This window comes from Lepeophtheirus salmonis, chromosome 14 (assembly GCF_016086655.4).
Source record: "Lepeophtheirus salmonis chromosome 14, UVic_Lsal_1.4, whole genome shotgun sequence".
Lineage (NCBI taxonomy): Eukaryota > Metazoa > Arthropoda > Copepoda > Siphonostomatoida > Caligidae > Lepeophtheirus > Lepeophtheirus salmonis.
In genome coordinates this window covers 3,838,826-3,866,624 of record NC_052144.2, presented here as the reverse complement: position 1 = coordinate 3,866,624, position 27,799 = coordinate 3,838,826, and the positions used below count along the sequence as shown (strand labels likewise).

The 27,799-nt window shown below is 31.9% G+C and overlaps 1 protein-coding gene across 1 annotated transcript in view; it reads left to right on the top strand.

Moving 5' to 3' along the window:
* LOC121129044 (1-phosphatidylinositol 4,5-bisphosphate phosphodiesterase classes I and II-like) overlaps positions 1-27,799 on the top strand; it is a 169,658-nt gene that overhangs the window by 61,974 nt on the left and 79,885 nt on the right. The window contains 2 exon segments of the mRNA XM_040724710.2: positions 12,143-12,226; positions 20,542-20,745. Of these exon segments, the coding sequence (XP_040580644.1) occupies positions 12,143-12,226; positions 20,542-20,745 (288 nt within the window).

Sequence of the window (27,799 nt, the reverse complement as noted above, 5' to 3'; positions counted from 1 at the left end):
TATTAAATGTTATTTTATTATTTATTTATTATTTTGGTCCATCATTCCACTAATTGATTTTAACTTGACAACTTATGCGCCTTCATGTTTTAGTCGTAGAACAATAACTATAATTATATTGGAATGAACTTTGCAGTATTTGCATACACTGAATTTGGATCTATATTTGGCTTTTTCCCCAATAAAGAACATCGTTTGTTGAGTATGACTTCCTGCCTCAATCATTATAAAGTGGTATGGGAATTTCATTCATTGTCTGAATGTATATTTTTGCCAATAGCAAACACAATTCCCCAACGAACTAACATTATTGTTATATCCTGTTCCTATAATAACGATTTTTACTTGTCAGAATTATATTTAATTGAACAATTGGGGACTTTTTTAATATGACGTTTGTATAATTTAATTTGAAATCAACCACATGAGATTTAGAAACTTTGCTCAACAGAGAAGTTTATGGAATTAATGGACACTCTTCTATCAATACCTTACTGATAAGGATGTATCGTTCCCAATTTTTTTATATGTTTATTCATATCATATATGTAAATATATACAAAACATAAAATATTATAATATTAAATTGCTAGAAGGAATTGCGTTATATTAGCATAAATAAACATTTTAGCTTACAATTAGTACTCCTCACCAAGACCTACATCTAAAATCAATTACATCTTCCAACAATCAAATAGTTTTGATGGTTTCATTCTAAATCATAAGGACGCAAAGCCGCTTCACAGAACAATTATTGTCAAGTGACAAAGAAACTCGCTAAAGATACTCTAAGGAAAGATTCGACAAAGTATATCAATGGAGAGAAGAAATCATTATTATAATGGATTAAATTTTTCAAACGTGTTATGTTCATATTTTGTAGCGCGTCATTTTTTGAGATGGGATTTTTGTTCATAAAAATAACAATTAATATTCTCCTTGTGATCACAAAAGTCCCATCCTTTGACATTGTTACTCTACTTTTTGCCTAAATGAGATAAGATAATTTTAATATACAGTTAAATACGGATAAAGAAAACGGCTAATTTTCGTATAGAAAGTTGACTACATCCGGATTTTTCGTATATCTGAAGTATATAAAAACCCCAATTTTTGGATAGTTGTGTAAATATGTCATTTGGAAACTCCCATTTTGAGGCAAACATTTTTGGATTAGATCTTGTTTTTAAAAGATAATTAAGGACCTTTTACTTATCTTTTATTAAAAGTGTTTTTAGGGAAGCACACGAAATATGTATCGGTATTGATTGAAAAGTAATTTGAAGTAAATTTTAAATAAACATACTGTAAATACGCTGTTGGTGACAGCTTACGATTTGTATCTTTTTTAAGATTTGCATTAATTCATATAAAGTTGATTTTATGACAATTTTTTAATTCATATTTTTTCTATGCGAAATATTTATGTATTAAAAAATTGGTATCTGAGATATCTTCACGTGTATTTTTATTATATCCGGATTTGACTGTATATTTTTTTGTTCCAGTATTGTTTCAACTGTCTTACTGTTTCCCTAAAGTACATTTAATATCTGCTGGTGATGTTATTATATATCTATCTTGAACGTATAAACATCCAACTGTCTATTAAAATAATACATTATTTAATTAAGTCTAAATTAAAAACAATGACAAACGCTTTTTATGCATTTTGTCTGTCCAAATATGAACATATAGCAATGAAATATGTTTAAAAATTTGACTAAAAGCTTACTAAAGTATAACTACCTTATTGTACTTTAAGTGAAATAATTGACTTACAATTTTGGAATTTTTAAAGGACCAATAACGAGGATAGGAAATATTTTAAGTCTCATATTACGGAGGGACATATACCATAAATAAGTATAGATTGCTTAAGGCAATAACAGCAGCACCATATTTCCATCCAGAGATGCCCAGAACCATAAAATAAATGGCAACATATATTGGAATAACTAAAATGATAACAGCTGAGGGATCATAATTCGTAATTTAACTGGCAATAACAGTTTTGAAATTCAACAACGCTAATTCCTTGGGATCCCTTTCGTTTTGAAAATCTAAACAAAACCAGTGCTTTTGTGAATTTTGATTCTAGCTCATAAAGTCTCTTACCGTTTAAGGCAATATATTGTTTTAAAATTCCAACACTGGGACAATCTATGAAAGAGTACATAGAGAAGTTAAAAGTTTTTCTTCAGTCCTTTTATGGAGCATTTTAAAAATTAAGGCTTGCCGAGAATTGAAACTGCACAGTAAATTTTTTTGTCATCATAAATATATAGGGAGGAACTTTCTATTTTTTTTATCACAAAATTTTGGGGATTTAAAATTTTCACATATCTCAGTAACATACCTCTTAAAATCCCTCGAATATAACATTTTCAAATGCCCTGGTGTAGGAGGAATGTGGTTCTTATCAGTCCTAAAAAGAGGGAACCAAAATTTAGCCTTCCCAAATACCGAACCAGGGTATTTCGTAAGGTTATCAATATTGAACAGTCAAAATAGACGTATAGCCACACTCTTTAGGCAGCTTGGGCTCTTTATATTGCTGAAGAAATATTTCTTTGCTACGTTTTGATGAATTACATCTATGGTAGTGTTCGACTCATACGTTGAGGTTCCATACCATAAAACACGATGAGCAGTACCCCATGAAAATGTGATTTTATCGACTGATCTGTTCGATAAAATAGTACCATCATCAGAAGCATGTATAGGGGAGTACCTCTCCATTCCAAAAGGGGATTTTTCGTTATGTCAATAAAAATCTTCTGGTATATCTTAGGGATAATAGAAGATACTAGAGTTAGCTCGCCTCCTATATATTTTTTAGGCCTTTTGAGAGAAGGAAGGTACTTGGAATGAAATTTTCTTCATTAATTGCCTTCTCAGCTAAAAGAGGCAGAGAATGTGTCATATATAAAACCAGAGGAATTATGTATTTTAGCAACATACAGTTCGACTCCTGTCAGGAGATTGTATTTCCTCAATTTGCATACTTTTTATAAAGTGAATTACAGAGTGACGTCCAATTTGTGATAGTTCCCCCGTGTCTTTGCCATTCAACACTCTTTTTGAAATTACTATCTAAAAGCTTAGTCAAAGAATCTGGCTTCCCAAATCCCTGTTGTGAGAACATTAGTTTTACTTTTATTTATTATCACTCTTAACCCGTGGGAATATTTTTCAAACTACTTTGGAATGACTTGAACTCCTTTAACTAACTGAGATTTAGTGTTGTCTTCGGCAAATAATGTGACATCATCTGCATAAATATCAATTACATTTTAGAATGACCTAGATAAAATTCCATAGCTTTGCATAGATATATAAAATTCTTAAATAACGGCAATAAATAACAAAAGAGTAGTGAGTGGGACATCCTTGCCTGCAGCTTCTCTTGAGAAGAATAGCCTCACTTCCACAACCATCTACCTCAATTGTAGATGATCCATTATAGAGTAAAGTTATTATTGAATTAAAAAAAGGGCTTAGGAAAACGCTTTTCAACAGCACTTATCCGGAGCCGTTTTCCTTATTAATTAACATTCCTTTCTACTACATTCAATTTCATTCAAAAACTGATTGAGTATACATTAACCTTGTAGAGTCATAATTGTAAGTCCTTGTTGGACTCAGAGTAGAATTGAGGATCAGAGTTACTCCTGCTTATGTCCTTGTTCATTTCCTTACCCCATCATCACGGCTACTTGTAGCCGATCTAATGAAGCGGCATGATAGCAATGCTGATCCTCTCCAAAACATTATTCAAATTGTCAGGAGTACTATCTTGATCTTGTTTTTTTTTTTTTCACATGCCCAAAATGTTCCAGATTAGCATCCCTGGTCTTCAATTGACTCTATATTCCAGGTAATTTAGTTAATAAATAAGAAAAAGGACTTGTCACAACGTGTTTGAAGGAAGGAGACGAATAAGAAGAAAAACCCCGAGCTAAACAAATTTATTGAAGCATTTCTATTAAATTAAAATGGGTTTTATACTTGATATACACATTTGTATTAAAATTTATTTTTATTTGCTGAGTCGTAACTTTTATACTGTATATGTGAGTTGAGTAACACAAATATAGCTAGTTCCTTTCTTCCCCCTAAATATTGCTGAGTTGCTAATAATAATTCTTTGCTATTAATTTTGGATGAAATTTAATTAATAAAATTAATCATTTATGGATATTAGCAATAGTTGTTCATTCCTTGAACATAATTTTACCCTTGAGTTAATATATTTGTACGCTATATATTTTCATGTTGTAATCCTACAGCTCAAACATAATAATTATATAATCATGTCAGCTATATGCGCACATTTGGGGGAGGCTGTAGCCGAACAAATTCTTCAATTTTGACAGATACAAACGGGTTATCACCAAAAAATGAACTCTCACGAGTTTAGGTATCTTGAAAGTTACCACTTGTTAGTATAAATCCCTTATTTAAAAGGAATTTTCCGGGGACACCGAACCGATCCTACCTTCCTTTTTGTCCGCAAAGGTTTCTCTATGAAGTAAAAAAATCGTCTCATGTAAGTAATTTTTTTTTTATAACAGATAAAAAATTTGTTCTTTATTTAAAAAAATTGCTTTGTGTGTATGTAATATATTCTTAAAGTTAAATCCGTGACTCTAGAGCAGGGGTCAGCAAATTACAGCTTGTGGCCATATCTGGCCTTTGACGTCAGTTCATCCGCCCCGCCGACGTTACGTAAATTTGCTTGATAAAGTGTATGGAACACAAAACTTTGTGATGTAATATAAATTTGAGTATGTTGCTTAGAAAATTAGAAGATCTTGATTGATATGTGCCTTGAATTTCCTATTGTAAATTGTATTGTATAGTTTATTATTTTATGTATATTATCTTATACAAGAGATAGTCTAAATTAGTTATAATGTAAAGCGACCAATGTTTTTATATTTCAAATACTATCAAATGATACCATTTGTACCTACTTGTAATACGTAGGTTGGCTATTTAGAGACCACAGAATACTGCTTTTTTTAAATGATGTATCCAACATTTGAGTAAGGAACGGCAGCTATCTCACGTCTTCAGTTAGATCAGCATGATAGTTTAAAATATACTTCTAAGTAAATCATACTTTGAAAAGAAAATTAGCTTCACGTAAAATTGAATGCTACTTTTATTTAGAAATGAATTCAGTCAAAGAATATTTACAAACTATAATGTGCTCGAAAGAGAAAAAGGTGGAAACCTAAGTTTGGGCGAGTTACGAGTAAATACTCGCTGTTTAGGTAGCCAAACCGAGTTTTTCTTTTATTTATATATACATTTCAAAATAAGACCGATTTGATAGATTAATTGTTGATGACGTCATCTGTGTTTCCAAATTATGAACATTGGTCCAATGACATCATATATATATATGATGTATCCAACCAGGGATAGTGGGACAATCGATCCATGATTTGAAAACAATCACATCTTGTTCCAAGATCTGAGACCACAGTTGCGACCGAAATACCGGTTTAAATTAGTCTAGAGAATATCATTTAAAATTTGGTACACATTTATATTTTACAGATCGATTTACTTTTTTTTTTTGTGTATAGACTGAATGTTACTTCGAATCCAGATCATACCTAACTTTGACCCAGTTATTTCAGCATATTACAACAGTATCAACAGTTTAGTATTTCCCCGATTGAAACCCATGTGACAAATTACTTAAAAATAGCTAGTTAGTCATTTTTAATTGAAAACACAATTTTCCTTTCCTCTTTCCTTCATAATATGTATTTCTACATTGTACAAATATTTGTGCGTAAAATATATGACAAAACTTTTAAGAAACTTTTAACCAAATATATATATCAATTAGAGCGTCTTTGTTGAATTATTATTATACTTGTTACTTTTGTAATTTAGTAAAAGACAAAAAAAAAAAGAAGATACTTAATAGGAGGTGATAAAATACATGCGGGCATAAATAGAGTTGTAAAAATACGACCGAGTATTAACGAGGTAACTTTGAGAATTTTAATCATGTTTGAGTGGAGAGGAGCTTAGCTGTCAAGACTTTTCATTGAATTAGCAGCTATGACGTGAAATGAAGGAAATTAAAATTAATCCTACCCGGTATTTAGTAAAAATATCAACCGGAATAACTCTGATGTGCATTTTTAAGTTGCTCTAAAATCATTTTTTCTAGACATATTTGTACCAATATTTTGGCCTTTTCTGAAACCGTGAACCGGTTTCCATTTTTTTTTCATAGAGACCGAAAAAGGACTGAACACTTTACCTCTACAAATAATCCGCAGGGTTATATTTCCGTTTTTTTATCTCGTTACCTCGCTAACACAAAATTTTGTTGTCAGCTGTGGATTCACTTGTCACACTTAAATAAGTTACACACTTATACTATAATTACGCTCCATTTCCAAAAGGACAGAAATACAATTTCTTGTCGATCCCAAGTGTTATATACATTTATAATCGGCCATCTTATTATTTATATGTTGGTTTTTTTTTGGCTATTATGAAGAAATACACATTCATAGCTGTTAAAAAATTATAATACAGTATCGAATAAAATATTATATAGGATTTTAATATTATGAAATAGAAATAGTATGTGATAGTCTGGGTTTACCTATGAGATAAATAGCAGTTGGTATGATTGACTTAATTAACTAACTACCAGATGATTTGGGCCTTTTTCCCGTTTCTTTTTGGAGTTAAAGTTGCGTGAACAATAAAGGTAACGATGTCCCAGGAGAACTCTCACTAGTGATGAGTATAGAGATGTAAAAATGCACGCATTTTTAAGCGTCACAAAAATAGTAAGAACTCTAATTTAAAAAAAAAACTGTCTTCAGTCATAAGTCAATGTGATGTTTTCAAGATAAATGTGAGTCGTTTCTAACAACCCCAATATAGTTCTGTTCAATAAATGAAAAAGCCTAAGAATAGAACCTTGAGTTATAATAAAATATAACTTCTCTTGGTTCTAGAACTGTGAATTTTGTTTTTTTGTTTTTTTTGCAAGTTAAACGTTTTATGTCATATTTTCTACAATTAAATGTAAAAATGTTATCTCATTGAATCCTTTTTGACCCGTAATTCTAGTGACTTCTACTATGTAGAAGTCAGTTTATGTTCATTTAATTCAAATGAAAGTATCAAAGTAGAAGAAAGAGGTAACGTCAAATAGATCAAATAATTATTACTTGTATTTGCTATCCCGTAATGATGTTCTATGTGTTTTGCTGATAACATTCCTATAAGTTTCTTATCATGTCCTCGATCCAATTTACCAAATGATGACTTCATACTGTATGTAGTTACATATAGATATTGAAATGCTAACATGAGTGTCTCTACTGATATGAGGATGTTAGGGAAGCCCTGTTGTAATCATATTTTTTATACCTCAATAATTTGGGGACGAAGTTTGACTCGGACACACCAAAAATTTATTATAACATACCGGAATATGTCTCCCATTGTTTTAATCTGTTTGTAGATTATAGCCATAGAGAAATAAATATATGGAGGCAACAAGTGGGGAAATGAGCTAAATCTTTCAGCTGTTAGCAAAAAGGGGTTTAGTAGAAAAGATACGGAGAAGAGTTGGAAAAGAAAACACGGCTCAGGGGCGTCTGCAGGATTATACATAAATATATATTTTTTTTTTTGGGGGGGGAGGGGGAATCTTGGTTTTTGGAATTTTTTTGAAATTCCAAAAATTTAATTTTTTAGAAAAAATTTAATTCCAAAAATCCACTGCAATTAATAAAAATAAAAATTGAAAAAATTTCAAAATAAAATTTTAGATATGAAACTTTCTCGAAAAAAAAATTAAAAACAACAGCTGTTCACTAAAAAATAAACCTTTTTTAAAAACTTTCAAAAATTAAAAGCTATTGACCGAACATAAATTAAAATACTAACTTTTTTCGAAAAAAAAATCAAAAATTAACAGGTGTTCACTAAAATTATAATTTTTTGGAAAAGAAACTCCAAATATTACATTATTGAAAAAAAAAAATCATGGTATTAATTAATTTTATGTCTGTTTTATGATTGCCCTTGAATGACCTTTTTTTAAGAAAATAAATTTGCTATTTTTACGTATTTTTTTTATTCTGACTAAAAAAAATTCCTCTGAAAGGCAAGAATTCCTTAATCTGGGGTGGGGGGAAGTTCTGTAGCCCTCACCCCCTGTGGACGCTCCTGCGGTCACAGTATTAATGAGTTAATCATCCCAATAGGGATAGTTCTATTTTTTCGTCCTTTTGTAATATTGTTATCCATCATTTTATCTATTTTTTCAAATTAGCTGATTTGAAAAAAAAAAAAAAAAACACCAATGAGTAGGGTTAACGATGAATGATCTAAACTTGTTCTTCAAACCAATCAGTGTTCAGTGATTTTTACGTTGATTTTTCAATTAGAATGAACACTTTTATGTTGTCAACAATTTCCAAAACTATTAAATGATAATTTCATATTCTATAATAATTGGCTAACTACCAAGTAATTTTGATGGCCATTTTTGTATGCTTGCTTGTCGTAGTACCTGTTTGCTTAAGTCTAATAAATCTGATCAATGATGGGTACTCCCCCTAGTCATTGATAAATCAAATTATATTGCTAACAGCAAGAACAGTGTAAAACGGACTACATTACTTCAAAAATATTCATCTATGCCTCTCAAAATCAGTTTTTATCCTATATGTTGAAGAAAAAATGACAAAATTGATTTATTTTTTTCGCACAATAATCGTAATTATATTTCACATTATTAATATAAAATGTGTGGCAATAGCTTTTATTGATGTTTTATAAAAAGGGACTGCCTCAACTCTCTCCGGTCTCCCCTACAAATGTTGTGATTTATAGATAGGAATTATTAATTGCTGTTCGAGCAACAACGACAACTACAAAAGTGGATTTTTTAGTTACTTGCTTTACTTTTTATTGCCCATTACATGCAAGTATGCACATCGTAGGTATATTATAAATATTCATATTTATAAATATTAGTGTTGAGACTCCGTTTTGGTTCGGTTTGGACCGATTTTTCGGTTCAAAACGGGATCTCAGCGCATAAACCGAAGTGGATTGATTTTTTCGACCTCAATATACAGAGTGGGTACCCAAAACTCTTTTAATAGCATTACTAAATTACAAAAAAAAAAAGTGCTTTTTATGGAAATGACAACTGAATTTTTGATATGTTTAAATACTACATACATTCAGCTATATTTTTTATCCAATATGTCCTCCTGTACAAGTAATAACAGTCTCAGCACTACGATGTCTATGGCTTTCATGAAGGTAGCTAGGGGCGAATCCAAGTTTGGATGAGAGGTACAGCTGACATTTTTCCGAAAAAGTCCACTAATACAAAGTTTAAGGGGTTGAGGTCAAGTAGAGAGGAGTGCCAAATGGAGGCTGGCCAGAAGTCGGACATATTGTTTCTGCAGAAGTTTTGGTTATTCTTGGCTGCATAGAAAAGAGAGCGCTTCTCAATCGACTTATCAATGCTGTAGTAAGTCTGATTGGGGATGGTAAAGGTCTCTGAATCCTTCTCGGGTCTGACTCTGGTACGGAAGAGATCGCAAGCGCGTTGGCTTTTTTGCTGTTACTGCCTACATTTTTACACTTTGAGGGATAGAATAAAGATAATTTGTTGTTTTTTTTGCTTCAGCTGCCTTTTGGTTGCGTAATGAAATTTGGTAATTTAAAATAAGTGGGATAAAATTGTTATTAAACGCTATTGTATGTTTTTGGTCCAAACTCTGTATATACCGATTTTCCCCACTCCTTATTTTAGCTATACAAATATGATTAGAAAAGGACTGGAGATGGAATTGAAGCAGTTGTTCGCTACAGTCATTCAATTCTATCCATTGATTATTTTTCCTTCATTGATTTGATGGTTATTGCTGCGACTTTATAACATCATTAACAATAGTGAGAAATGGAGTAAAAGGACTACAGTCAACTGCTGACTCATTTCTGTCACCAATACTTCCCTCTATTAGTCCTTGATCCAACACATTTAATGTCATATGGGACACTTGTAGATTGGTGTTCACCATTTTCAAACAGAACAGACGTCATCAACAATTCATGTATGAAATCTCTCGAGACCGAATTTTAAGTGAGACCTACCATCCCCGAACTTTTCTTGTAGACCTGTCCTGACCGAACTGTTTTACGGTTCCGAATTAGTTTGGTGCACTAAGAATCATAGTGTGGATCTCATATCGGTCTAAGATTTAAAAGACTTAAGCCCAACACTAATAGATAAGTAATGTATATGAACAAGCATGTAACTATTTATTTATATTTTATTATCTATGTAGTACTGGGACACATGACATTTATTAAAAGAAAATTGCACAAGGTTATACCTGACGTCAGACTAGTCAAGGTAATAGAGATAGATATATATTAAATAATCTCCATCCTGACTCTTTACCCTCACACATACAGAGATTCAAATACTACAAACGAGTATATGTACACTAAAGTGATTACTATTTTGGATATGTTATAGAATGAACGTGTTCATCTTAGGCAGGGATTCAAAGCTACGCCAGCCTGTGGCTATTAAATAACTAGTCGGAGTGTTCAGGGTGGACTGTATCCAGCACGTTTGGCTACGTAATATCGTACATTATATACCACATATATATATACATTGATATCAAAACAAATATTATGTTGGAGTTTGAAGTAAAAAAAAATTTTAAAGACAAATTTTGCAATATTTCACTTCTTGTGGTGTTTGGAAATGGTTTTAAACAAAACGAACATTTCTATTCGCACTAACTAATATTTTTGGTATTTTGCCCTAGTCAATTTTTTTAGGCTAATTTTAACGACATGGGCCCTGCATTTAAAGCCCTGTCCTCACAAAAACTTTTCTGAGAGAAAAGCAAAGTATGTATCAGGGGTGTTCGCAGGATTATATATATTTTTAGGGACAGGGTATGGTTTTTGGATTTTTTTGAAAAAAAAAAAAAAAAATATCTATAGCTATTCACAAAAAAATTTCAATATTCAATTTTTGGGAATTTTTTTTTCAAAAATCAATAGCTATTCATAGATTTTTTTTTTTGAAAACAATTTAAAAAACTAAGTTTATTGGGAAAAAATTTCAATTTTAGATTTTTTGGGAAAAAATAAATTTTTCAGAAAAAAAAAATTAATTTTTGGAAATAAATTTCAAATATGAAATTCTTTCGATAATTTCATTTTTTTGGTAGGGGCTACAGCCCTCTAGCCCATCTCTGCAGACACAACTGTACATTCACATTAGGCCACCTTTCCGTTAATCTAAAATGATATTTTTAGAAAACGGATTCTAGAGTGGAAGAATCAGGCAACACCACTTAAGCGTAAAATAACTTGTACAACTTTCGAGTTCAAGTTGTAAAATATATAAGGAATGATGTAAATCCGGTGTGTTTTTTAGCTGTCCTATTAATTTTTAATTGTTAGTATAAAGAAAAAAATGATCTTTTAAAAAGTTGTTCCGTAGCAAAGCCTTTTACAAAAAAAATTTTAAATTTTTTAGTAAAAACAAAAGTTCATTATTTTTTTATTTTTCTTGGGGGTGGGGGTGCTTCAGCCCCTCCAGTCCACCCCCTGTGGACGCCCCTGGTGAGCTATAAATTTTTTCCTTGACAGTTTGTAGGGTCATCTCCATCCGGAGGTGAGGAAATCAAGGATTTTTTTTAACAAGAAAAAAGGATCGCTCTGTAAAAGAAATTAAATAGGAATTAAGGGTAAAAAAATGCCAATTCAGTTGCATGGTTTATCTTTTTAAAATAGAAAAAATTCTACGAACGTCCCTGGTTTGTTATTGTTCTGCTAAGGGAATTAGTTCTAAAATCAATATATTATAATAACTTCATACTAAAACTACCCAAAAAAATTAAAATGACTCTGTTTATTTTTGGAAAGACAGTGAGTGAAGTCAAAGGTATTTTTGTAATTATTTGCATACTTCGAATGAGTACCATCATGCTATTTTATTTCAAAAGTAGTAAAATCTTTGTTGATTTTAATGCATACATCTTTATTATATAAGTTAGTGCAAAATATTTAATTTGATTTTTTTTTCTATTTTCAGGACACAACTCTAGCTCAGCCCATTGTACTTTTTGTGGACCCAAATGGATTTTTTCTCTATTGGAAGGATTCTAATCGTGATAAGGTAAATGTCACATTCATTGTTTCTTCCAATTATATACAGAGTTGTCCAGATAAATCCGGACAAAACTCAATTGATATTAACATTGGTATCCTTGCACAGATATCATGAAGTGTTCATTAATGTTGATTCAATTCAGACACATCTTCAAACTTTTTGTTCGAACCAACCATTGAAGCATCTTCATAATGTCATAAATCAATGGGGCATGTGAGTTCCCTAGGCCCAACCGTCATTTTTTACTCATCTCTATTATGTAAATTTTTAGTGGTTAAGAGTCATTTTTTTTTTACAATTTTTCTATAAGGAATATTGTAGAACTCATAATTGGCTGTCAATTGCTAAGAAAAACATTGTCATAGTCGTCACCATGAGCACGCTGTTCGAGAAGAGGATTAAGATAGCAGCGCTCCTCCACGAGGGATTGTCCCAGAAGGCCATCGAGGAGCAGACTGGGGTCTCAAGGAAGACGATTTACAATGTGTTCATGCATGGAGAGACAACCTCTCAAAATTGCCATTATAGAGATGAGTAAATAATAACGGCTGGCCGGTATATTAATTTGCAAACAAAACGGTCGAGAGAAAAGAATAAAATTACATGAATGTAATTAATATTTTATTCACAAAATATATGGATTTTACTCACATAAAGGCGCTATCAAAACTAAACAAGTAGTTGAAACAACAAGCTACAGATTGTAACATTACTTTGGGGATAGTTTATTTTTTGTAGGTTGTTCATGCCCTATTATTAATTAATGAATGAACAATTAATTATCACAATTTGTGGGGAAAAAATAAACTTTCGATATTTTAAAATTGGAGTAATTGGTAATCATCATGATTACTAGACTCAGGATTTGTAAGTAATCACTCAAACGCTCCAAAAGTAGGTCACTTTGACCTTTTTTTATAAAATTTGCTCATTTTTTTTAAGTGGTATAAAATAAATAGAGTAAATTTGTATTCTAGTTAGATTACTCAACAACTTTAGATGGTTCTTTAGTGATATTTTTCGAGGAAAAATCCACCAGCAAAAACCATTCTTCATTAGATTATCTTTTAGGAGGTAAAACTATGTATATTATGAAATCAGGATCGCAGAGATATGAGGAAGCCAGATTCAGCTAACAATCAATTAGAGGAACGATAAATTTGCCACAAAATGGACTCTTGAATAATCCCCCTTGAATCTTGCTACTAAGAAGAAATACTTTTCCGCCAAATTGCAAAATTCGAATCTTCCATTTATGCAAAAGGTTGGACGTATAATCTATGGGGATGATGATGAAATTCTTCTATCTAACCAGAATATTTCCACTCTTGCAAATTTGCTTCAACTACTAATGTGAACGTCTCTAAGTATGTTTAAAACTACCGAAACTGATCCTATGCAAAAATTAACACAAGAAAATCTTTCTAAAATTTTGATTTCTCGATATATTATAGCAAAATTTTCATATATTTCTCAATATTTTAAATTATCCGTATAAATTGTATTTTTCTTTACAATTCAAATTGCTCAATTCTGATGTTTTGAGTACTCATTTTTCAAAATTTTAGCGCTCTTTTTTTTGCTCATTTTGACCAAAAATCTCTCTCAAATTCCTAAATCTAATAACTTCAAAGTATTAGGAGTATTAATGATCGTCAATAATATTCATTGTTTTTTTGGCAAAGTGTCCTAGAACCATATTTACGATAGATCTGGATTGTATGCATGTTGCATAATTATTTTCCGATTAGTTAATAAAACTAACAAATGAAATTCAAATCATTGAAATGAATAATGATATTAAAAAATGTGTTTTTGAAATAGTAATAAAGAATATACAAAATACATTCATGGCATAATTAACAATAGACTAAGCGGGGATTTTTAGACCTTGACCTTATTAACTGAAGTATTAAGGTCAATGTGGGACTTTTTGAGAGGTATTGTCCTCCAAGTTGAAAATAATAATGATTGAAGATCTCTGCTCTTTTTGGAGCCAAGTTTCGTTATTCCTTGAGCATTACTTTTTGTGTTTAGCTTAATTTTATCCTATGGTGAATTTCAGACGATGTTTAAAGTCATTTCCAATCTCCAGACGCTTGGACAGTGTAAATTGTCCAGTCTGCTCAGCTATCTTTTTTTGACAATCAAGGCGGAGGATTGGGTACATTTTAGTTCGTTTCTCGTATTGTTCCGCCATTTTGTAATAAAAACAAACAATTTAAGTGTATAATAAATGAGTTTTCTGTCTAGTAGTTTGCCTTTTAGTACTTTTAAAAAGTGAAGAATTTACACCTTAAAGTTCAATGACAAATTTAATTTTAATATAATTTTCATGCTCCTCTCGGTAAATATACCATTAGAGACTCATCTTTCTCCTTACAAATAGGTATATACATTATTAGGAGGTGTGACCGGTTGTTGGACTATGATTCATAAGATAATCTTGAAAATTACTAAGCAGAGGTGTGTATACAAGAGCATCTTAAAGGAGGACATTGCAGTTCCTCCTTTTTCTTATCATTTCTACGAACTCAGCCCTAAAGTACATTTTTTTCTATGGTTGTTTGCTGTAAATAACTTTGGATTTTTGAAATTTTTTTCATAAAATTTAATATTTGTATTTTTTTGTTAATAGCTATAGATTTTTGAATTATTTTTCAAAAAAAAACAACATCAAAATATCAAGACTGGTCTAAAAATAATCCATGACCAAGTGCATAGCGTCAGCAGGAGAGAGAAACCTGTTTTCTGAACCTCCACGCATTCTGGTTAATGACTGAGAGCATTTTCATGATGTTGGTGCGACCGGTTCATACTAGAAAGGCAACCTCGTTACAGACGACTTCCATTTGCCACTTAACAGTATTTAATCTGACATAAACAGCTCACCTCACATCTATAACTATCGCGCCAAAAAGTTTGAACTGGATATTTACAAAAAGAAAAAGAAAAAAAGCCTACAAAACCTCTTAATTTTCATTTTAATTCAATTCCAAGGCTTTTTGAAGACCTGACAAAGTTTATCATTTATTATATTTACCCTTCACAGTTATCATGTTTGTTAACCATGGCTAGGCCGTGAGAAGGGCATTTCGAGTGAATTTATCCGATATTTATTACTGATCAGGGATCTGTATTATATTTTATTCTTCTATAAGTAAGAGAAAGTGAATCGTTCAACAACATCTAGTTATTTACTCCTTATAAAATACTATTTAGTTTAATTTTCTTATTTTCTATCTCAAACTCAAGCCTTTTTAATTGTACCCGATCACCTTTACTTTGAAAATGAAAAACTTTGATGATCTGTAACATAAATCTTATTCAATCTTAATCGTCAATAACAAATAAATTAACAAGTCTAGTAATTTATTCTTTTAAAAAAATTTCGAACTCAAATTTGATTTTTCTAACTGTCTTCCCCAACAGAGAAAGCTGTAACCAACGAAAATTATCTATGGACTTGTTTAAAATGTAGCATATATCTTATTTACCATCTCAACTTTTGATATAAATACTATGAATTCTGAAATATTATATTTCAAAATGAGTGAATGAACATGACTTTTATCACACCCGGTATAATAATTAATTTTCTAATTAAAGTACTTTAGACCTCTTTGTTAGTACGACAAAAATAAAGTGACCTACTTTTTATGTGAGGAGTGAATAGGTTAATGAATGAGCTCTTCAATTGGATTTAAATAAATATACATCTCCTAGACACCAATAAAAGGAATTATAAACTTTCCATTGTTAAGTCTTATGTGCTTGACGTGTGGTCCATTGAAATCTGAACACTTAATAGTTTAATAATTAATTAAAGTGAAGTGATTGAAATTCATTCATAGTTTGATATATTTTTTAGCATGAGCAATTAGTTACAAAACAATACAAGCCTGAGCTTTTTAGCTTACGCACAGACCGAGAAAATGGCACTTGAACGTGATCAACAAATTTTCATTTACATAGTCCAAGCAGTCGGGCGTCTCTAGGACTACGCCGTAAGCAAGTCCGAAACATTGGAGAGGAAGAAGGACTCTGTCGAAACGGCCAAACTGCACTCGGAGAAGTTAAAGAAAATAGCCCAGGCCAATTTCCTCAAGTCCATGAGAGCCTGTGCAAGAGATCTCAGAGTTTTACACCAGACTGCCTAGAGAGCTATCAAAAAATTGGAGGGAAAGTGCCTTGTGAGGATGGAGAGGCCACTTTTTGACATCAGCAATGAAATAAACCCATTTTCCCAGTTATAATGAGTCTTTTTGACACTTTTGCCCCTATAACCCTGATGCCAAGCATCTCCTTATCGAGGATAAGACCTGTAGTGTCCGTTATCAAAACACCAATTCCTTGAAAACTACTCTCAGCCAGCACTGGGAGGCCTTAATAGACGACTGCATCTGCAGCGGGTGCCAGGACTTCCACCCCCCGCCTGGAAGCCATCATTGACCCTAAGGATGGCTACATTAATTGTTAAGAGAGCTCATACACATAGATATTTATAGTATTAATCATGATGAAATTCTATTATTAGTTAGTAAATTATTAGTGTTTAGATTTTCATGAAACACTCGGTATATGTTCTGTCCCTATTACTTATTAAATTTTTTTTCATTTTGTGGTATCCTTGATGATAATTTTTTGTTAAATATAATATGAAGGCACTTAGCATTTTTACCTCTCCTTGCTTTGATCTGTCAAAAGCTATGATGTGTCGACCGTATTATCCGTTTTGGTCCATTTAGACGGATTAAATAACACTTTTTTGCCCGCTAGTGGTGACATGTATTACTCTACATTAAAGAGACTATGAGGCCTTCCATAAGAAATCGTTTTCTGAAGATACTGCCCCTTAAAAATATCAGTCTTTTTAAATGAAATTAAATGAGATAGAATATATAAGCTACTCGAATTGAAAACCCTGTTGGTGAGTGTAAATTGCCTGTAACGACATATCAAAGTCATATCGAACTAACGATACTAATTTTATAACCTTAACCGGTTCGAACATAATTATATCCTGACAAGAAAAATAATAACTGATTTTGGGGCTTTTCTCCCCTTGTTTCTTTTCGGAGGAAAGGTTGAGAGGAGCAATGAAGATACCCCAAGTCGCAAAAAGGGATTTTTTTGGGAATTTACAATTAGGTAGGGTATCCAATGTCCACATTTTCCCATACAAAAAATGGACATGTGTCCCAACTAATGTTAGTATAAGTGGATAGAGGACAAATATTTCAAGTTAAATTTGGATTTTTGTTTAGTGTTGGATTGAATCCTTCATTAGAGAGACAGTAAGTGTTGGAGAGACATACAAATATGCTACAACGTCACTCCAACATACATTTGAATTACAACGCATGAGATCAGTACATAAGTGACACTAAGGCTAATAGATAGAAGACTAATACGAAACAGAAAATGAGAGATACGTCTACTCTTCTCCTTAAATATTTATATCCTTTTCAAAAATCAATTTATCTTTCAAACAAAAATTGAATTGCCAGGAATAAATTATTTATTTCTAAGCATGTCAGTAAGAGCTTATTGTAGGAGTGTGTCTATAAATATATTAGGATTGGATCGTTTTATAGAGTAAGTTGTAGTGTTGACACGATATCATTGCTATCGGTATTTACACACTTTTCATTTGCTTGCAAAATCACTAGACCCACCTTTTCACTCTAAATTCATATTTCGAGTATCTACTAGGTGGCTCATATAAACTGGAAAAATCTTTAAAAGGCTCATAACGAACAAACTAGATAGGGTAGATCCTTAGTTCTTTTTATTAATTGGAAGCTACATGCAATAAAATTTAATTATTCTTTATGAGGTCCACCATTCTTGATAACCTCAACAACACTACGCCAGAAGCCTTGCCAGGCTCGGGCGACATCTCGTAACATACAGCTGTGCCGTCGTATGGTTAATGGACTCTTCAAGGTATCGACAGACGATCGACCCTCCCCCAATGGGTTTCAGGTCCGGGCTTTTTGCAGGACAAAAAACCGTGCTACAAAAGTGAGGAAATTTTGTGAACAAGACAGCCTTCACTTTATGGCGTTGTATGCCTGTCCTCTTGGAAGGTGTAATTTATTCCTTGGGCTACTGAATCCATGAATTAAAAGTGCAAAACCAGTAGTAAGGCTTCTAGGGACGTGTGTCCGAGTTTATCTAGAAAGGCCCGCTTCTTTTATATGCCATCTATTTCGTTCAATATAAGCTTTTTTTTAAAATCTCAATTTATCTTAACCACCCAGTACACTTTACAAGGTCGTGTACTTCCATTGGCACAAACTATGTATAAGTACATTGTATAAGTTTTGTCTGCACGTCAAACTTTCTCTTTCTATCCCAAAATTAGAGACAGCAGATAGATGAAATTTAATCATTGCAACCTTTTAATAATAAGGAAATAACTTCGATAAGCGAAGAATATATTATTGGAGGAGGAGGTGAGGGATCTCGACTCAATCGATCATAATTGCTCGAATATGTTTCCACGATAGATTAGACAATCATTTGAGTTAGTAATGTATATTTTCATGTATGTATAATTTTCTGTTTCCGGAGTTAATGACATAGAAGTTCTCTACATTATACCACTTACGTTCATTCTGTAGTTGTACTTTAATGGTTCATACTAGATACAAAAAAAAAGTAGTAATGCTTTACTTAATGAGATGTGATCCCATCCCCCTTGTCACTTCAGAAGTGAAAAACTCATAACTTCTCCACATAATGAGACCCTCCATTTACTTTTATGATCCTCCAAAGTGTTAATTGCCTGAATATCTCAAAAAAGTCGAAATCCCTTTTCTCCTCATCCAATAATATATTCCGCGGTTCGTAAAGTTATTTCCTTGTTATTGAAAGGTTACGATAATTTCAACTGTTTGCAATTTGTCTTCCTCAAATATTCCGAGTGGAATTTTAGGTTATTGACTTTCCCTAGATAAAAAAGTCGTATCCTGGAATAAGTTGATTTCGAATCCTTGATCCATACAGATATGATATTGTTCCTTTGGATTTCCATTAAACATGGGTTCATTAAGAGCATTGAAACCCTAAGTATATTTTTCACTAATTCTTTTTAAGACATGGCCGGCAATTAAAAAATAAATTGATATATTTAAAAAAAAGATAAGTTTTATCCATTAAAATCAATTGAACATATACTCTCAGTTTCTTTTAACACAGCAAGTACATCTTGTGAGGGGAAATCAGTACTAAATTGATGTGATCAACTTTGGATGAATCTGTCAATGCTGATTTGCAAAAGATGCAACAAAGACGTCTTTGCTATTTTAGAAAATGCCCCACACAAAAAAAAAAAAAAAAAAATCTATTTATTTTTATTAACAGTTGCAGATTTTTGAAATTTTGTTTCCAAAAAATTTAATTCATGATATTTTTCCCAAATTAGCAATCCCCCTCAAATATTCAAATGTAAAAAAAAAATTAATTTTTGTAAACAAAAGTGTAAGTTTTAAAAAAAATTCAAAACAATTAAAATTTATCAATTGATTTCTGAAAAAAATTTCCCCACCTCCGGAAAAAAAAAAATTATATATATATATATAATCCTGCGGACGCCCCTGATATTGGAGAACTTTTCATAATGTCTTTTAGTAGATATGTCAGATAAATAATTAATTAATATAATGATAATTAATGATGAATTAACCTTTTTAAGGGGCTAACCTCAGGGAATCTGTAAAACATAGATAACCACAACATTTTTTATCAACAGCTTTATATCTGCAGTTAAACTACCAGCATTTCGATTTTTTAGATGAAGAAATGCTTGATTTAATTTTTGATCATTTTTTCAAAAAAAAAATCCTGAATTGGGTGGGACGGTGAAAAATTAATTCCTCCCCCAAATATAATCATACGTACACGACTGCGTCATTTAGTAAAAATTTATTCTATGGGAAATTGTGTTCTTAAATCTGAGGACGGGTTTTGTATTGGCGTCAAACTTTTAGGAGCGATACATCCCCAGTCTGTAGTTGTTTTTTTTACCATCCTTTTGAGTGAGAATATAATTTTCCCTACTAATCATGATTCAAATGTTTTAATTTGTTTAGATTATATTTGGAGTTCAAGTAAAGTGGATTTATTTTTGAGTTCGAGTAATACCTGAATCTAACACTATTATACTATGTAGATCTACTTACTTACATATATTAGTTTTGAGTCTTGATTTTTCATTGTAGGGAGTGAGTGACCTAGATAATTTAAAGGTATTTGAATATTATCTGACTGTTACTTTGTTATACTCGAATAATTATTTTTTTAACTCCATCTAGGAAACGGTTTTGTTGGATGTGTCCCTCATACGTGATGTACGAAGAGGACCTACAGCACGTGTTCCGAAGGAAGCAAAACTCCGTGATAGTCTTTATTCCTCCTATGGATCCATTGAGGAAAGAACGCTTACTATCGTCTATGGGTCGGATTTCGTCAATATTAACTTTGTCAACTTTTGTGCCTCTCTCATTCATGTGGCCAAGGTAAGGAGGAGTCATTAACTAATTAATTATTATTCAATGGGATAAAAAATCTTAAAATCAAGGTGAAGCTCCTCTACTTAGCAATTTTATTCAATAAATATGTAAACTAATTACTAATAACCAATAAAAACCTATTATGTTTCAATATCTTCACCGCAAGGTGTGTAACTATATTTATCTATATTAATAAACAAATAAGCAAAAATTCAATCTCTTAGCCGCAATATGGTGGTGCTACTATTCTTAGTTACGTACAAAGTGTGGTCCAAAACTTGCGTTAGCATGACATAACTATACGAAAAGAGAGACCATGAGGGAATTAAGGAAGGGAAACTCATAACTATTTTGTGATATGTTTAAATACGGTATTTACCTATATTTTGTATCCAATATGTCTTCCTTCAGAAGCAATAACAACCTCGACACGCTGACAAACAGATTAGTAGCTCTTGACGATGAAGGCCGTGTCCATGGGGGGGTACCAAGGTGTCATGATTGCGCCTCGGAACAAATCCAAATTTAGAATAGAGGTGTGGCAGACATTTTTCACCAAGAGCCCTCAAACTCTAAAGTCTATGAGTATGACGTCAGGGCCGGAGGAGGGCCACATGAAAGCAGCCCAGAGGTGAGTCCTATAATGGACTTCTGTATACTTTAAGCAGTCTGAATAGAGATGCTAACAGTCTTTGCAGCCTTCTAAGCACTGACACATTCTACTTCTACATTTGTATACTTAGAGACAGGGTCTAACTTCAAAGCATGTTTTGTTTGTGTTTCAGCTGTCGTTTGGTTGCATAGTAATACCTGCTAACTTAAAAATGACAGAGTAAAATTATATTACTGCGAGTTTTGGGCTCCTACTTTGTAAACAAACACCTATTAAGTAAACAACGATTATTTCCTATTCGTTCGTGTATGGACTAATTTGGTAATTCCTCTTAAAATGTTTATTTGAAAAGAATTATTATAAACTAAATATTTATTGAATCCACAAAATGTGTTAGTTCTAGCACAAAAAATCATTGCATTGAAATGTCTTGCTTCTGTGTAGGAGGTAGCTACTTGGGTTGGGGTTTGGTCTGGAAATTCTAGACCAGTTAGTGAACGTTATAATTTTTGTTGGACAGCAACTAATTTGGTGCTTTAAAGAATTTAAATCTGGATCGGTTTTAAAGAAAAATTAGTAATATTAGCTGTGGTTTCAAAGGGTTCAAAGAGAATAATTTTCTCATAGAAACACAAATACAATTCACACTCAACTTACAGAAAAATCATTTTAGATTTATTTTGTGTTGACGGGCCAAATATGCAGAAGTAGGGATTTTTGTAATTAAAAATAAGAGAACGTTTAAAAAATACATAGGGGTGTCCGCAGGATTATATATATATATTTTTTTTTTGTCGGGGGAGGGCTTGGTTTTCGGAATTTCTTTGAAAAGTTATCCAAAAATTAAAATTTCAAAAATTTATAAATATTCACAAAAAAATATTGTTTTATTTTTAAATAATTTCAAATATTAAATTTTTTGGAAAAAAAAATCCAAAAACCACAGCTGTTCTCAGAAAATTAAATTTTTTGAAAAAAAAAAATTAAAAATTAAATTAAATTTTTAATATTTAATTTTCTAGTAAAAAAAAAGAACTCCTTAATTTCTGTCCACCCCCTGCTGACACCCTTGACCTACCTATGAGTAAAAGATGCATGAAGAGAGTAATGGAGTAGGATCATGCTGTATATCAAGTATCCAGCTTTATTCTTTCAAATTTGATCATTCTTTGCAATGTTGCTAAATTTAACTCATGCTCACTGGATGTAGAAAAAGTAATGATACTTTGTTAAAATACAGTTTTTGTTAATATATATCGAGATGGAGATAAGAAGAACCATCACAGGCAATTAAATCAACGCCGGGAGGACCCCATCGGACATCATAAAGCCTCAAACGTCAGCAAGGTCATTGTCTGTTGGATCAGAAATCGTTTGGCAGATGGTCAAAACCTTTAGGACAACCCCAAGTGTAGAAGACCTACCAATGTGAAGCCTGAGGACATCATGAAGGCCTTTTAGATCAACCCAACGATGAAGATGTCAGAGTACGCCAAGAATAAGTAGGCGTATCTGTCTACTGTGGGCAAGGTCATCTGAAAGGCTGGAGGAAAGTCAGTTAGAAGTATTGAGAGGCAACTCCTGTCCCAACGTCAAAAAGAGCTCCGTCTTCAGCGATGTCAACTACTCTTAAGTGATCTGAAGCACAACACGAGCTGTGTAATTTTTTTCTCTAATGTGTAAGGCTGACAACACCATCAGAACAGTCAGCAAGCCCAAAGATCCGACTTCTGTGATGATGTTTGGGGTTGTGGCATCAACTGGAGAAAAAATGTGTCCAATTTGGTTTCCTGTTGGATACCAGTTACCCGCAGCCGACTACTTGATGGTATTGAAGGAAAATGTGATCCCATAGTTCAACAAGGCCACGTATGTATTTAAGCAGGACGAGGCTCCGGCCCATCCTGCTAATATTGTACAATAGTAGATGGGTAGCAACATGAACTGCTGGTCCAAGAACCCCCCGGAGCCCAGATCTGAATCCACTGGATTTCTCCATTTGGTGGTAAATCGAGTTGAGGGGCTGCAAGGTGCCTCACCCGAATATGGATTCCCTCAAGACCTATGGTAACCAGAAGTGGAGGATCTTGAAAAATGACTACTTTGCCAATGTGTGCAAGGGGTTCAGGAGGTGGTTGGAGACTGTCATTGGTGGCCAAATTCATAATTAATGTGTATTGTTATGGTAAAAAAATATTGTAAAATAAAATTTTCTATGTACAACATCATCCTGATTAATTATGAGTATTTTAATGACTACTTAGAGGCAGGTATCAGTAGTTTTTTTCTACACCCGGTATTTGTCTGTGTTTACTATACAATGTAAATATTTGTTGCAGAAGCACGTCTTAAATACTATTCAAAAAAGTTTAGCCTGAAGATATTCCGTGTATTTATGTTTTACAATTTCAATCAGGTTATGCCTGTCTCTACATACATACACATTACATCTCTTCTTACAGACAACGACTTCATAAATATGCAGTTTTTTATTCAATACAGTAATACTTTGAAATACGAGGTTTTTTTTATATATATAAGACCCGGATTCAGAGCAAAATTTGTATTGGCATCCGTGTTTATTTAAAAAATATATTTATTTGATTTTTTAAAGGAGGAGGCAAAGTTTTGAAAAAACTTGTACAATTTTGACTGAATGCTTTTTTAAGCAATATCTTTTTAAAATGCCGATTCACAAAAAAATAAATATAAATTTGTGACCAAAAAAAAAAATCAAAATTTAGACAACATAGATACAAATCAGGAATTAATAAAATACACATAAAATCAACGTTCTCTCCCATACTAAAGTTGTATTACATAAAAACTTTGCATAGAAGAAACACTAATTAAAAAAATCCACATAAAGTTAACTTTTTCTTCACTTATTTGGTATCAAACGAAATGGGAATTCATAAAAATCAAGAATTCTTTAGAGGATTTTTCCTTTTTATAGGTACAAATCGCAAGCTGGCGCAAAGATTTATATTCCCTATGTTTCCTTTTAAATTTATTTCACATTGCTTTTCAAGCAAAACGGATAAATGTTATGATGAATGCGCCCCGGAAAAACAATTTTTCTAAAAGATATGCTATAACCTAGATGATATGTCTCAAAAAGAGGATAAAATCATATACTGGTTGCCTCAAAATGGGGGGGGTGAGTCTCAAAATTTATTTTACACAAGTATTCAAAAATTGTGGCGTTTTATATACTTTGGGTATAAGAAAAATCCGGATATTGTCTACTTTTCATCTGAAAAATAGCTGTTTTCTTTGTTTTTAATTGACTGTAAGAACATTTTGGACATTTTGACTGCCAGATTTTAGTCCAATAACCTCCCTTCCCTCGTAGTGAGCCTACCCTCCTCAGACAAAATATTGTAAAAAAAAGTGTCATATGTAAAATTTTAAGTTTTTAAATTCAAATTGGTCAAAGTTTTCTCAAAAAGCCCAAACACCTTCTCAACCCCTAGTAAAGATTCTGGTGGGCGACGATCCACAAGAGCGGATTCAAGTTTCATTTTTTTTTTAAATCCTTTCCTATAGGATTATAGGATGCTTTGACTTACAAGCTCCATTCTGGAACGAATTAACCTCGTATGTGAAGGTTTTACTGTACATACATTATTATATGTTTGTAACTTATGTAAAAATATACATACGTGGAAAGAGACTGTTTTGTCTAGGCTAAATGTTAAGTATCATTTCTTCTACACTTTTAATATATATATCATTTTTTTTTTAAATTAATTATTTACACTCATGAGAACTGGACTCAAAAAGAAGTGTTGTATTGATATGTGTCGTTAAAGGTCGGCTCAAGTGAATGCATTTTAAAAAAAGAACTAAAAATAAAGTAGCCATAGTTTGAAAACAATAAAAATGAAAATCCATATTTTGGAATTTCGAACATAGTACAATTTCCTCCCTCCCCATTCTTGGCCAATTTCTAGTGATGTAACACACGCTGAGTTCTGCTACTCAAGTAATTTCGAGTTTCTAAAAAGCCTCCTAGGAATGACCATCTATCCTCGTTACTTTCATAACAAATTTTTGCTCTTTAAACAAAAAGTCAAATAATTATTTAAATCAAAATAATTATTATTCAACCCGTCATTTAATTTTTTTTTTATCCCCGAAATTATGTTTTACAGATTAAGTGAACCCTATAACGGGCACTACGCTAAATAATTTCCTGATTTTTAACAATTAGAATCCTTTTCCATTTCTAAGAAAAAAAGTAGCTTTATTTTAATCAATATGCATTATAGATTTTTCATTATTTCTGTACTGATGTTTTGGAATTTTAGATTAAAAATTGGGAAAACTTTTTCTATTCAAAGTTACTTCTTACTGTTTATGCTGATTTATATGAAAAGAAAATGATTTTTTTTTATATAGCAATTTTAAAATTATATTTGTAACTTTTCAATAAGCACGTGTACTTTTCGATAAGGCAATACATATGTTTGATACACTAGAAGTTCATAAGTAAGAAATTCGTAATTTTTTTTTTGTTAATATAAAAAATAATTAAATATATGCAATTATTTTTATGAAGTTTTTGATATAAAAAAATCGAGAATTACAAATATCATGTACTAAAAATTAAACATGTAGCATGAGAGGGTTAAAAATTAGTTTAACTTATTTGAATCGTCTTCATAAGAAGCTTAAATCAACATTCAAAATAATCAACACATCAATATTTTATTATGGTCGGGTTATAACAAATTATTTTGGCACTGATGCTTATTAATATATATTTTTGATGTATATGCATATTAAAAATTCAAGCCAGAACAGGACACCAATGAAGAGTAGAGTTTGGGGTTTCATTAATGCACATGCTTTAATTCCAAATAGGAATTATGTTTGGTTTCAGTTAAGTATTTGAATATGCAGTATAAAATATAAAAAATTGTTGAATAGATTATTGACTATAGTCAATAAAACTTGGGCTATGATGTCAAAGATTTAAGAACTCTTTACTCTCCATATTTATTGCCAATGCATAATATCCCTTAAATTTAATATAGAATTAAATATGTTATAAACTTTTTTAATAATAGAAAAATAGTAATATTTAAATATTGAAAAGTTTAACAAAAGAACGAAGGACTGATCATAATATTAAAAGCATAATAAAGGGTACTAATATAAAAATATTGTTAAGACATTATAGAATGTATATATTGACTTATAATGAGTTAATATCAGACACGGTTTTACACTGTGCAGTGTTTTAGATAAAGAAAAATATACAGAGCCATTTTCTTTCATTTCTTTTTTCCTTCTAAACAACGTTTATTGGTTGAATTCGAATTAGATTTTGTAAAAAAATATTAGTTGCCGGAGGCTAAAGAGGTAAACAGCTTAGCTGTCATGACGTTTCATTATATTAGCAACTAGCATCAATGAGAGGATGGAAATAAGCACGAAAGTAATTCCTAATCTAGCCTTGATATATAGCCAGGAATTACCTCAATGGCGATCCACAAACTCTGGCCCGGACTTTAACTTATATCTATACTGTTAAAATACCTTATGTAAGAGATTATGTTAGTATCTAGTTTTGTCGTCTTTTGGGTGGCAATATAAAGTAGGTAAATAAACGAGGTACGGAGAATAAAAGGTAAAGTGTGGACAACATTAAAAGAGCTTCTCAGACACACTGATTATAAAATTGTGTACAGATAAAAGATACCCTGACAAATTAGGTACATTATAGCACAGGTAATACTGGGATACAGATTCGGATTAGAACTATTTGACATTTGTATGAATACATGACAATAACTCCCCTCAACCAATAATCAGTCTGACTCTTTGTCTTTTATGCACTGGGGATTACTTTATACTTATTGTTCTCCATTTCTTTCTTGAAGCATTATAATAATAATGATAATAGCTTTAGAAAATAAGATAACACTGTTAAGATTGGAACTACATACAAAAAGTATCGCGCTCAAACAAGGTCATATTTTTTACAATTCTAGGTATTATATACTGCGCATGTCAATTGATTGCTGATACATATTATGTACCGTACAACCGTTATAATTTACTCATCTCTATTATAAAAATCTTGATAGGTTACGGGTCATTTTTTGAGATTTTTACTATGAGGAAGGTTGTGGAACACATCATTAGCTCTTGATTGCCAAGGAAAACATTATCCTAGTCGCCACCATAAGCGTACACAATGAGAAGAGTATTGAGAATGCATGGATGGGAATAATGTAAATCGTCTAGGCCCTAGTCTGCCCCCCCCCAATGACTTTCTGGGACAATCCCGTGCGTAGGGGCGCTGCTATCTCAATCCTCTTCCCGTACAATGGGCTCATGGTGGTAACTAGGGCAATATTTTCCTTAACATTCGACAGCTAATTATGTGTTCTACAACGTTACTCATTTACCTAGGTTGGCGGCAAAAAGTACGAG